At 34.9% G+C, this 14,278-nt stretch overlaps 1 protein-coding gene across 2 annotated transcripts in view; it reads right to left on the bottom strand.

The window, feature by feature from the left end:
* LOC145686720 (vesicular glutamate transporter 2-like) overlaps positions 1 to 14,278 on the bottom strand; it is a 49,156-nt gene that overhangs the window by 16,227 nt on the left and 18,651 nt on the right. Inside the window, exons 6-10 of one of the 2 annotated variants that reach the window (XM_081760323.1) lie at positions 12,298 to 12,434; positions 9,863 to 9,986; positions 5,056 to 5,189; positions 4,348 to 4,490; positions 1,694 to 1,814 (exon numbers count right to left, since the gene is read on the bottom strand). In XM_081760323.1, coding sequence (XP_081616449.1) covers positions 1,694 to 1,814; positions 4,348 to 4,490; positions 5,056 to 5,189; positions 9,863 to 9,986; positions 12,298 to 12,434 — 659 coding nt within the window. The remainder of the gene's footprint in view (positions 1 to 1,693; positions 1,815 to 4,347; positions 4,491 to 5,055; positions 5,190 to 9,862; positions 9,987 to 12,297; positions 12,435 to 14,278) is intronic. The other variant, XM_081760324.1, reaches the window with a different exon arrangement.

The raw sequence follows: 14,278 nt of genomic DNA, 5'->3' as shown, positions 1-14,278 counted from the left end.
AGAGAAGATCTATTAATTCATCAAATAATTCCATCGATTCTTCCCAGATGACAGCTAAAGTCGACACTAGCACCACCTATTATCGTAACAATTGATCTAACTGTTTGATGGGTTTATACAGCAATGCTAATGGTTCAAAGACGATGTTGCCACAGAGTGATTTTTTTTTGGGGGGGGGGTCCCCATTAGCCCATTAGGAGGCCACGGCGGGTAAATCATCATATAACATTTTCGATTTATTTTGACCTGAAGAATAGCGCTCTGTTGTTCGTGGGCACCATTTTTAGAACACCCGACATATATAGGTCAAACTGAGATTCTCCTTTTCCTTAAGTCGGTTCAAAAAAGGAAACAATATCATACTGAAAAACCAACTTCGTCGAAGAAATAAGCAGAAACTACTGCAGTTGTAAACACAAACTAGATTAAAGGCTAACCACAATACAATGTGTAAAGAATACCAGTTTTGAAACAAATGGCAAATTAGACCAGGGCGCAAAATTTCCGGTCGCCATTGGCGACTAGAAATTTAGAACAGGCGATCAGTGTTCAGTAGGAATAGTTTCTGCCTAAACTCACAGGGCTGCGCAGTTTGTTTCGCACGAAGATAATTGTCACTGAGTGAGAGAAAATACAAAATGTGAAGTTTTCACAACGGACATGGAAAGAAGTCTTCACAACGTTGTAATTCGCCCCTCCTATTCCCACCCTAAATCGAAAGATAAAAGACATTTTTAAATATGTATATGAATTGTCCAATTTAAAATTGATTATCCTGAATCTAATTGGTTTTGAAATGTTATGGCCTGACGCAATCTCTTTCTTTGCCAAACCAAAGGCCGTGGGGGGGGGGGGGACCTTCTCTTGTACGTTGACAGATACTGGCGACCTTTATTTTTGGATTGGCGAGTGCGACTGACTTTGAAATTTTGCGCCCTGAGTTAGACTATCCATGTGGGAAAGGTATACTAGATACCTTTGAGAACTTTCTTTCTGATGAAGTGTTGGAAGGGTTGGAACTAATTTCAAGTTAGAGTATAATTTTTGCTGATCAGAAGAATCGCCCAAGTTTTTCTGTAAGCAAAGAGGAGCTAAGAAGCATTTATAGGAATCTTACTGCTTTCTGGGCATCATGGTCTGCCTTAAGAAGATACGTACTGGGAACAGGTGTAGGATTGCCAGTAGCTGATATATAAAGCTATGACAAACAAATGTTTCAGAGAGAGGAAGAAATTCCTTCGCCTGAAGTTAATTCAAAAATTTGATAAAATGTACAAACTTGAGAACACTTTTTTGAAACCATTTAGAAAGACTTTCCGAAATTCGGAAATTTTCATAGTGAATTTTCTCTATATGAAATGATGGTTCGTTACTATAGTAAACACTCTGCAAAAAATGTTCATGAGGGGCAAACCGATCAAGTTCGAAACTCAAAATCTTATCTTGTACCCCCAATTGTCGCTCGTGTTTAATATATTATTCTACACAATATACCAATTCTCTCTGGAATTATTTTCAAGTGCAGGCGTCATATCAACCGGATATATATATATATATATATATATATAAATCCCGTCTCCGCATCGTTTGTATATTACATATGACAATAGTTCTAAATCGAAACAATCATTTATGATAATCCTGTATTCACAAAGCATAAAAGTGAAAAATCAGAATAGAAAAAAAATCTTACTTTGTGCTGCACGAGATGACCTGTTAATAAAGGACTGATCATTCCAGGTAAGGTAGCCATTGTGTTTGATAGGCCCATAAGAATACTAGCGAACTGAGGCGCAATGTCTAAGTGATTCACGCTGAAAAATACAATACATTATGTACTTCATCATAGGATCAAAAACACTTTCCATTATTTTGAATAAGATCAACTACTAGCAAATCAACATTACGAACATAGTTGGTTTTGCAATCTCAGATTGTATTTCTCCTCAATAACTGTCAAATACTAGCGATAAGAGAAGCACTCAACACAAAGCTATAATTTTAGGATTTGAATTAGGATTAAGAATTAGGTTTCTAGGCTTTCGGCATCTACGGCCATGTTAGCCCGTCACGTGGTGCGTGGGGTCCCTGGTTCGACCCCCGGTTAAGTAAGTTAGAGATGTACAACATCGTGCTCGTAGGTTTTCTCAGGGTACTCCATTTCTTCCCTAGGGGCCGCGGTGCCTCAGCGGTAGAGCGTTCACCTCTGGTGTTTGGGGTCCCGGGTTCGATCCCAGCCCCCGCCAAGTGAACTTTGTGGTGGACAAACACCGTGTGCATGGGTTTTCTTGGGGTTCTCCCGTTTCCTCCCACTTTCTTCATTCCACCATTTTCATTCATTACTCATCATCACCGTCTCCTTTAGCCTAACCGGCATAAGCGTGGGACGTAAAACTCAAAAGATTTTTTCCCATTTCTTCCCACTTTCTCATTCCACCATGTCTTACATCATCATTCACTTGCTTTAATCATCGTCTCCCTTAAGCTAACAGGCATAATCATGGGACGTTAGACAAAAAGATTTCATTTCATTTCCAATGGAACTTCATCTCACCACATGGTCTTCACATGTGGTCACAGTTTCAGTAGTTTTGAAAAACCGGCTATTGATTGATTTGAGATATACACTCTACTTACCAATGATAGGGGACATTTGTCATTGACAACAGTAAGTGACTCGTCACGAACGTGTTTCTTTTTATGTAAATGATAGTAAAAGCCGAATATGCCTTGAATGCTCCTCTTATTTACTTAGATTCTAAGATGATGCAGTCAACTTTATGAATCTTCTAATCTTTTTGCCCTAGTATTGTTCATGAAGACACAGATAAGTTAACTATAGTGAAACAATGTTACTAAGAGCTTTGTCGTGGCTACATGGTTAGTGTAAAGCGCCTTCGGCGCAGTAGATTCGCGTTCGGGTCCCAGCGGGAGCTGATCTGGTTTGGATACCACGTTAAACTGTAGGTTCACGTCTCCTAGAACCTTGCTGCAGAAAGAAACGCTAAACCCTAAACCCACCAACCAACACTATTACTAAAAGAACACAGAACACCTATTAAGATCATTTACTTAGCTATTGGTATATATACTCTAGAGCAGTAGCTCTGAACCTAATTCCTATCACGACCTCCCCCCATTCTATCACATCCTTTTGCAAGCGACCCCCTTATAATTTCTGGTTTGTAATAAGCTTGTGTGGGATTTTTAATATACCTATTGCGGAGATCTCACGATGTCCATCTATTTCTATAATAGTAGAGCCCATTTCTTGTATATAGTGAATACAATAACTTTCCTAAAAGCGAGGGATTAAAACCGACAAATCCTTGCAACTGGTTTTCTGTAACGAAGACTTAGACAAGTTCTGGCTGAAGAGGAGAGAAGAATATCCTGGTCTGGTATCTGCTGCTTTAAAAGTATTAATTCCATTTGCTACATCGTAGCCGTGCGAAAGTGATAAGCATTAAAATAAAAGACAAGAAATCGCTTATCAGTTAAAAATGATTCGATAATGTGCATCATAAAAACTGAACCGGACATTGCCGGACTAGTGAAATCATACCATGCTTAGGTACCTCATTAGCGTTCAATTTTAATTGTATCTCAATATGCAGTTTTTGTTGCATTTGTATTTTCCTGGTATTTCAATATGCAGTTCTCATTAGTTTCATATCATACCTCTTTCATTTAAATTGATTTTTAAACAACTCTAGTTGAAAATGTTTAGTAGACCTATTTTTTGTTGTTCTTAACAGTATGTATAAAAATAAAAAATATGCCTACAGAACAATATTCAAAATAATATTTACAAATATTTTCCGGTATTAGATTCTAATTATATTTATATCTTCAGCTTATCTTCGCAACCTCCAGGTTGAGAAACTCTGCTTTAAAGTATTGAATCTGTCTAATCTGTATCTGTATAATCTGTCTAATCTGTATAATCTGTCATAATCTGTCTAATCTGTATCTGTATAATCTGTCTAATCTGTCATAATCTGTCTGTCTAATCTGTATAATCTGTATAATCTGTCTAATCTGTATAATTTGTCTAATCTGTATAATTTGTCTAATCTGTATAATCTGTCTAATCTGTATAATCTGTCTAATCTAATCTAGACTGTATAATCTGTCTAACTGCACTTCACTGCTACTCACACTAAGCGTACGGTCAGTTAAAAAGCTGCTTTTCCTCAATGTGATTTCCTCACTTCTGAATTAATTAAGTGTTCTATTTTATCTGAAAATTGCGCTGTCATTATGTTACAGAACGCTGTTATTAAATCATTCCGTTTATTTAGAACTTAAGTCATTTAACCTGTCCTGAAAATTCTTCTTACTCACCTGAATCCAGCCCAGGCAAAGCCTCCAAATCCGACGGCCACTGTGATAAATGCAACAATTTCAGAAGCTGATGTGGAGTGAGCTGCAGCTAGTAAGAAAATAGTTTGACACAGGAAAGCTCCGCAATTAAAGATCTTCCTTACCTACATGTCGAAATAGAATAAAAATTCATTACGATTTATATAATATATGTACAAGAACAATCTATTTAACACAAAAGAAAAGAAAATTTGCTAACTTTGTCACGATTGTTTGTGCATCAATGTTGTTCAATTTTAACCTACAAACAAAATTATATTAGAGCACTAGATCTTTATTTATTTATTATATGATATATATATATAAAGAGATGCACACTTCAGTTCAAAATTCACCTAGACCCAAAATAAATTATAAAAAGAGTTTAACATTTATATTAAATAATCATATTTCTATGCTGCCATGTAAGATCTGTATTAATTATAAAGTTAAAAGACCAATAAATAAACGTAGTAAGTTGTAGAATTAATTTCAAATCATAACTGATATGAGCTTTCAAGCCTGACGACGGTGAACAATACTGAAATTGTAATAACTGTTACACTCGGTTGTGGAAATTAGTTGCAAAGAGTTCATCCATACAATAAAATTTTCAGGCATAGACAGAAAAATAGGTGTTGAATTTCAATTATTTTGTCATAACACGTTAAGAAATTTTGGGTATTTTACCTGAGTCGTAGAGAGATATCCAGTTGATCTGAGATAATCAGCAAACTGACCTCCTGCTTGGACCACTATACCCATGACTAGATACGGAAGGGCAGCTATAAAGCCTGAATGTTTCAAATCAAACTGTAAAACATCTGAAAAACAGAATAAATAATAGAAAAAGAAATAATTATTTTATTGCAGTCTAGTAAAATCTAATAATAGTGAACGCAAATAAATATATATATATATATATACAGAATGTCTCAAAAGTCCCCCTCACATTGGGTAACTGTGTTATTATCAGAGTTACAACAAAATGTAAGAGGGAAAACCGTCTCCAAAGGTGATATTTTTCAATCTAAAGTGAAAAAATTTTTAAAATCGAACGAGCCGTTTGGGCTGTACATTCTTTATGCACCCAATGTTAAATGAAAATGCAACGTTGCCAATTACCGGGAGATGGATAAATTTTGTTAGGATATGGTGAATTTGGGCATGTTTGAAATGGAGCTGACCATCGACACGCTAGCGTAAAAGACAGTAACTTTATTCACTTATGTTATGGGTCCAGGTAAATGGCAACGTTGCATTTTCATTTAACATTGGACGCGTAAAGAGTGTACAGCCCGAATGGCTCGTCCGATTAAAAAAAAAAAAAAAAAAAAAAAATCTTTCACTTTAAATTGAAAACATTATATTTGAAGACAGTTTTCTCTCTTACATTTTGCTGTAATTCTGAAAATAACAGAGTTACCCTATGTCAGGAATATTATATATATATATATATATTCCTGACCTCTGAATATATAAAACTGAGGGATTTCTGCAAATTTTTTCCATCAGGTGCATCATAGGGACATTTGAATAGTACTTTTGGAAAGGCAGGTCTATTATGAAGAGAACGAGCTATGAGCCATGGTCCTTGATTAATTAGGGACGTCTCAGGAAATTTTTATATTTAATCCGGGTCATTTAAGGTGAAATGGGGCATTGTGGGGATTTTTTTTTTTTTTAAATCCTTCCCTTACTTTTCAAGATAGGAGCCTGAAATTTTGTACATGGACTCAGTATACCAGTTGCTATTTCCTGAATTTTTTCTGATGTCTGCGTTAATACAGGGGCGGCTCCAGAGGGCCCCAAAATTTAAAAAGAGGTATTTCTTAGAGAAAAACTGAGGGATTTCTGCAAATTTTTTCCCTCAGGTGCATCATAGGGACATTTGAATAGTACGTTTGAAAAGGCAGCTCTATTCTGAAGCTATTAACCATGATCCTAGGGTAAATACGGACGTGTCAAGAAATTTTAAAGTTGTATTTCGTGTTTTTAGGCCAATTTTGGGTGCATTTTTGATGCTTTCCCACAGAGGTAAAAAAAATTCCCTCCCTTACTATTCAACCTATGAGAACAAAATTTGGTACAGTTGTTTAGTACACTAAGTAGTATTTTTCAAAAAAAAAAAAAAAAAAAAAAAAAAAAAAAGTCTTGTGCGTAGACCCATGTGGGGCCCAGAGGGCCCCCAAACATATATTTTTTTTTAAATCCCGATTTTCCCTCAAATATTTCCCCTCCGGTACATCATAGGGACATGTAAGTGGTACTGTTTGAAAGGCTGTTCCATTCTGAAAAAAACGAGCTACGAACCATGATCCTAGGGTAAATAGGGATGATACTGTCGCTGCTTATCTGAGACTCAAGAAAAACACCAAAAAAGGCCAGAATTTAAAAGGGTTAAAAGCTGAAAAGGAGAATACTAATGCAGGTGATATGATATGTCCGGGTGTCTACTATAATTCCAAAATGAAATTTCGTGACTTTTTCGTGACCTTTTCTTTACCAATAAATAAAATTTCACAACATTTTCAAGAATAAATTTAGGTGCGAATTAGGTAGTATTTTCATGCAAGCGATAGAAGCGTGCTTTGTTTGCGATTTGGTAGCGTCTAAAGCCGACCATACACAATTTTGGTGGTGAATTTTCCTGTCTATACTTATATTTGTACAGATAAAAAAAAATCGTGACCCAAAAGCTAAATTTCGTGACTTTTTCTTGACTTTCATGACCGTTTTCTGATTTTGTGACCGATAGACACCCTGTATGTGGAAACTTCACCATGAAGTTCATACGATTTGAAGCATTTTTCTTTCTTTTTCTTTTTGTTTCAAACTTTTTTTTTTTTTTTTTTTTTTTAAGTTGGTTTAAACCAGGCAAACCTGGCTAAACGCATGGACCCAGAGAGCAGTCTCCGTAAGTGACGAGGAAATGTTTACAAGAGGAATTCAACTACCTTCTTTCAACGCTACAAGAGAAGGCTGCAGTCTTCCAGATATCAACATGGCCATAAAAAAGGGCCGTTACTTCGCAACACAAAATGATTTAAAAAGTTAAGAGTGAGGATATTCTCTCTACTACCGTATTGCCTTTCATCGGCCGCACCTCCGGCAAACTCATATTCATAAACCTCCAACCAACATCAGATCATTATTCAAACCAGTGATGTATGCCATGTCAGGGTGTCTACTAAAATTCCAAAATGAAATGTCGTGACTTTTTCGTGACCTTTTCTTTACCAAATCATAAAATTTCCTAACATTTTCAATAGCGAATTTGGGTGCGAATTTTCATCCATGTGATAGAAACGTACTTTGCTTGCGATTTGGTAGCGTCTAAAGCCGGCCATAGACATTTTAGGTGTGAATTTTGACGTTTTATAGAACAAAATTTTTCAATCTGTATTTACATTTGCACAGTAAGTTATATATATATATATAAACGCTAAATTTCGTGACTTTCATGACCGTTTTCTGATTTCGTGACTTTTTCGTGACATTCGTGACCGATAGACACTCTGCATGTGAATGTGGCAGAGCATACATGGGACGTATTGGACGTACAATAGAAAAACGACGCAAAGAACACAAGAGCTACATAAAGCCAGGATTAGCAGAGCATAGCCTAGAGCTTGTACACAGAGTTGATTTTACAATTACCACCATTGCCAAGTGCAGCAATTTTTGGGACAAAACAACAAAGGAAGCCATAGCTATCTCACGGGAAAGGAACAGTCTCAATAGAGCAATGAGTTACAACTCAGTCCTATCTGGTCAGCCCTTTTCAGAAAAAAAAAAAGCAATTTCTCGTGGCCACAACAACAGCCAATTAGGAACCAGCAATCCCTCATCCAATCAGAAGCCAGCATTTCTCTCAGCCAATCACAAGCCACCATTCTCTGCCCTTAAATAGTCACCGTATATATAATTGTGATTTTTTAAGTACTTTGATTTGCCCCCAAGACAAAAAAAGAAAAAAAGAGAAATGTTCATTAAAAAGAAAATAGCAAGTTTTCTAAACATGGCACTATTATACATTAGGCAGGATACTGGATTTAAAAAAATCAAAAAATAAAATTCAACTATCTTAAAACAAGGCCCAAATACGAAATTTTTTTTTAGGTTTAAAGGCTCCGCTGAAAGCTACTACTAAAGAAAAAGAAACGAAAATAGTATTTTTCTATGGAAACAATTATTCTAAGCTTTATAGTTGTATTTACTCACCCATAACAATCTGCAAAAGGAACGAATTTCTTTAGTGTAAAAAAGATTCATTACATATGAAATTACTATAACCAATGTTGACCGAAAAATGGGAAAAGTTGTAGCTTCTGAAGAACAATACTTTCAGTGAAATATAATGTACCGTTCTTTTGAAAAAAAAAAAAAAAAAAAAAAAAAAAAACATGAGTTTTTATTGGGGAAAAAAAGTGAGAATTAATTCAAGCACCTAATAATTAAGAATAATTCAAACTTATTTGATTCTATTTCGTATTCAAAAATAAATATGGATATCCATTTGTACAATGACATATGAATTCAAATAAATGATAGACGTGTTTTAAGGAATGAATTTGACCTATATATTTAGTGGAAATAAAACATGTTACTATTAAACACCTAAATCAACTTTCTAGCTTAACGTAACACGATTATACCCCGAGGCTAAGGAAAGACGATAATAATGAGGATGAATGAAATAACAGAATGAAGACGGAGGAAGGAAAAGGGAGAATTCCGTGAAAACCTCTCATACGGTTTCTGTCCACCACAAAGTTCGTAATGTAAATTTAACTTATTAATGTATATTAAAAACTTTTAAAATTAAAAATAAAAGAAACAAACCGGCTGAGGTTTTGTAAATACATTTTTAAGGAAGTGAAATCTAAAAATGAAAGTGTTTGAAATACAAAAACAAAATAAGGAATTTATAGGTGTAAAGAAAAAAAACATGGTAAAACAGATCTATTTAAATTAAACAGATGGTAAATAAAGGGTTAGTTATTTGGTTAGTTATTTTGATAGTTGGTTTGTTAGAACAATATAGTTAGTTGATTACTAAAATTGGAACCTTGGCAAGGACCTCAGCCTATACCATTAAACCTTTTTGTAAGTACTTAATTAATTATGCTAAGACGCAACATATAAGAAGTTTGTGCAGGAGGTCTTCCTCCATGACAGGCGTAAATTGTTAAAATTTTTAATTTTTATACTTATTATTTTGTAACCTTTTTCTATGTAACTTGTTTTAATAATAATTAAGATGAATTTAAAGTAGTATTTTTTTAACCAAGGATAAACAATAAGCAACAACAACTCTCTCTATTTTAAAGTTACGAAACAGTTCACTTGGCGAGAGCTGTCATCGAATTAGGGACCTCACCTACCAGAAGTAAGCACCCTACCACTGAGCCACCGAGGCTCGTTAAACATCTAAATAAATTAAAGTAAATAAATAAAATACTGTTTCACATAATGTTTCACGTAATGTGCTTACCTCTCATAAATGTTGGGAGCTCAGTTAACAACGTGTAGAAACCCCAATTTTCACTGAAATGAGCGATCATGATGGCCCACACTGGAAGGGACGTCACAAACCTCTTCCACGGTGGCTCAACATTCTAGGAAAGGAAGAAAAACAAAAAGTATGATGATCAGAGTTTACAATAAATTCAGTACCAGTTTAAGTAGCAAAAAATAAAGAGCTTTAAGTAATCAACATTTCCTAAATCAAGGAATATATGCAAATGAAATGAAATGAAATCTTTAAGTTTAACGTCCCACGGTTATGCCGGTTAGGCTAAATGAGGCGGTGATAATGAGAAATGAGTGAAATGGTGGAATGAAGAAAGTAGGAGGAAACGGGAGAACCCTGAGAAAACCCACGAGCACGGTGTTTGTCCACCACTAAAGTCCACACGGCGCGAGCTGGGATCGAACCAGGGACCCCAAGCACCGGAGGTGAACTCTACCACTAGGAATATATGCAATTTAACTATAATACCAACATAAAAAGATCCCAATATGAAATTCAATTACAATTTTAAGAAACACTCCCTACACCTGCTTTTATATTCTGAGTTGAGTTGAGTTTAACGTCCCTTTCAGCAGCGAGGCTATATGAGACGTGGACCTACTGATTAACGTGGAATCCGAACCATATACGAAGAAACATGTATTATATAAAAAAAAAGCTTATGTAAAGCGCCAAACTCCCGGTGCGAAGGGATTTCCTGGAAGTTACTAAATAATCTGGTAAAGAAAGGTCTAGTGAAGTGATCTAACACAGTGGTATGTGCACTTGCAAAGTATTTTGGATTCAAGTCCTGGTGTGATTCAAAGTCCACGTAAGTAGTAAATCTCATTCTTCAAATCGCGGTGATGTGAAAGAGCATAAAGCAATACAAATCCGAGTAGTGCCTTAGGTATAACTATAATGCGGTTATGCTATGAGTTATCTATGAATAACATTGTTGAGAAATGTATGCGAGATATTGTAGTTAACAATAACCTTTTTTTTTTTTTTTAATTTAGACATTGATCATTTTCACACTAATATTTATAAACATTTTGTTTTTTAATTCAGGGAAATTAAAAGAATTGAGTTTTGGAGAATGATTTTAATGTGTGTAATTTATGAATATTTGTATCTGTGGAAATGTTCCAAGTACTGTACTATGATTAAGTTGCTAAACTATTAATAAATATATCTTTTATTTTATGTTGATAAATCTTATTTCCTTTATCTATTATTATTATTATTATTATTTGATAAGCCCTTTTTGGAAGCAAATTTTGTAATTTAGAAGTCTGGTGAGAGATAATTATTTCTACTTTCAAGGTGTACAAATTTAATAGTAAACTGATGCATGGAAAAAATGTTAATTATTATTGAAGTGCAATTTTGAATTTTGTTTCATCTGAATTATATATTTTGTTCTCTACAGTTTCAATACTTTATATGTAGGTTTCCTAGTATCGGACTGAATTACTTTGTGTGGTTATTTTTCCTGACGTTTCCATTTTCCTTTCCAAAACAGAACTTTCATCGTATGCAATAAAATTATTTAATTAATTAATAAGAAACGGGAAACTGACTATGTCAAATGCGTTTTACCGCTCATTATTCTGGCAACCCTATAAAGTATGTGTTAAACAACTCATGTCTCCTTTCCCAACATCCTCTTCACCAATAACAGTAAGTAAACACAACAACAGTGACTCTACAAAACAAGTGCAATAACTCATCAGATATGTAGTGAATACGAGGATATTTCCAAAAATTTCAGTCTGATACTGTCTGATATCATGCCACTAATAATAAGCTGTTCATAACATATAGTGCCATCTATGGAAGAAATAATGTATTAGTTTCAACTGTCTAACTGTGTCAGTTGGTTGGAAGTAGTTATTTGCATCTGACGTTGTGCGTTGAGCTCGCATACTGCATGATAATGATGCACCCACAGGGCTATTGCCAACAGAGCAGTGAAGGACTGCTGCTTCAAGCAGATTCAGCACCCAGCCCAGATTTAGCACTGCAGTCTTGACAACAACAACAACCGAGTATACTGGAGCAATATCATGTATGCAAGTTCAACGTATAGTGATTGATTAATGATTCCCTCTAACGAACTGATGCAGCTAACAGTGGAAACAGATACATTATTTCTTTCATAGATGGCAGTACATGTCATGAACGGCTTATTACTAGTTGCGTGATATTTCAGTATTAAGTCGGAAATTTTTGGAAATATCCTCGTATATAAAGCACAAATATTATTTTCATAAGACATGCGTAACTTTTATTATAGCATGTGCTAAAGTACATCGCCGTTCTAGAAACATCAATAAATATATCAGCCAGATGATGTTAGTAGAAGCAAATAATAGTGTAAGTTAGTAATCCCTCAACCAAACGAGATACATTACCACCTTAATATGATTCGCCGCTGGTCCAATAGAAGACCTGATATAATCCAGTTCTTCATCTGTAATCAACCGATCTTCTTGAGGAGTTTCAGTTACCACTAGCCACCACACAACGCACCACACCAGTGCCAACACACCTAGAAATATAAGAAAATTACTATGAAAAATATCGTTAATCTACTCTGTATGACGAGTTTTCGACTTGCTGTTTTTTGCTACATTACTAATTTAGGGTTCCTACTGATCTGAAGAAATCTACTTTCCTGACTTCTTCCCGACTTTCACAGACCTTTGTCAGTGTCAGATGACGTTGACATATAAATAAGGAATAAATATTTCTATTATTATTATTATTATTATTATTATTATTATTATTATTATTATTATTATTATTATTATTATTATTATTATTATTATTATTATTATTAAGTACTCTTCCTTTTGGCAGGTCCTGGGACTAATGAGTTTTTTTTCTTCTTCTTAATTTTCAGTTTGGGCTGAAATGTTTCTTTCACGTTTCTCGATTTTCCGCTTCCTCTTTTAACTCATAATGTTTTCTTCTATTTTTCGAATCATCGATCAATTATGTTTTTCTTCTTCCTATTCTTCGCTTTCCTTCTATGGCGGTATGAAGAAGACAGTTTCTTCGCAAGATGTATCCAATCCAATTGGCCTTTCTACGAAGGATGGTGGCTAGAAGCGTCCTCTTCTCTCCTGTTTGTTTTAAACATCTTCGTTTGTTACTCTCTCTGTCTATTTTACCTTCTTCAGCTATCTCCAACACCACATTTCGAAGCTCCCTAAATATTTCTTCTCTAACTTCCGTAATGTCCAAGTCTCTGAACCATACAGTCCAATGCTCCATATACAGCATTTATATATGAGAACATTTATTCTATAGAGACAAATAGTGATCAATTGCTCATACGTACGTTTCACTTACCTCTCATAAAAATCTGAGCAACTACCCATACTATGATCATTAAGCTAAAATTGGTGTATAATTAATGCTAGAGAAAATGTATTTTATAAAATTTCCCTGAATTTTCAGTCTTTTTCCCTGAGCTTTCCTAACCTGTACCATTTCCCATCAGTTTTCCTTGACTTCCCTGGCCAGTAGGAACCCTGTAATTTATTGGACCATTATAAATAGCTATTATGAACATTTTTGAGGAAACATGTAATGTTTTGTAAATGAAACTGCCTGTAAAAGCCTGTCAGATTTTGACAGGCATTATACAGGCGCCTGTTTCGGCGAAAATACATGTAAAGAAAATATTACAGGCACATTGTCCTCAGGTGACAGGTGATACCTGTCTCATGCGTTTAAAAGTGTTCTATTTTCAGGCGCATGTACAGATGCCTGTAAAAATATGCCTGTTTATGCATGTTTCACAGGCACCTGTAAACCACCTGCATTTTCTGTCTAGGAGACCAATGTTCACTAATTTACTGGCAACATATACAGTAATGTCATGGGCGGCGATTAGGGGGGGCAAAGAGGGGCAGTTGCCCCCCCATTTTTTTGAAGTGACCCCTTGATGTATATAGTTTCATTTGGAAATGTAAAGTTATTGCATATATATTACTGGTTCATAGAAAACAATGATGCCATATATTTGCTGTTGCGTGAGTACGTATTGGTTAGTTCTCTTCCCGTTGTGTTAAGAAAGCTACAGGAATTGCGTTTTAATTGCCACTGAAAATGGTCCAAAATTTAACGTATTCGAGCACAATGATTCCAGCGTACTTTATTTCTTCTTACATTGTTAGTCAGACGCTTTGAAACTAATCGAGATAACACTTTAAAAAAAGTTATTCTTTAACAAGTTATTCTTTAATTGCATAAAAATTGTCTAAAATGTATTTTCTAACAGCAAGAAATATTGATTAAAAACAGAGCAACAAGAATTACTACCTTTTTCATTGTTTTACAGTGTAATATACGAGTGAAGTGTGTGTTTAGGGGTGTACGAGGATA

Source organism: Thermobia domestica, chromosome 5, assembly GCF_964235325.1.
Source record: "Thermobia domestica chromosome 5, izTheDome1.hap1.1, whole genome shotgun sequence".
Classification (NCBI taxonomy): Eukaryota; Metazoa; Arthropoda; class Insecta; order Zygentoma; family Lepismatidae; genus Thermobia; species Thermobia domestica.
The sequence above is the reverse complement of the archived record's forward strand: the minus strand, read 5'-3'. Positions and strand labels throughout refer to the sequence as shown.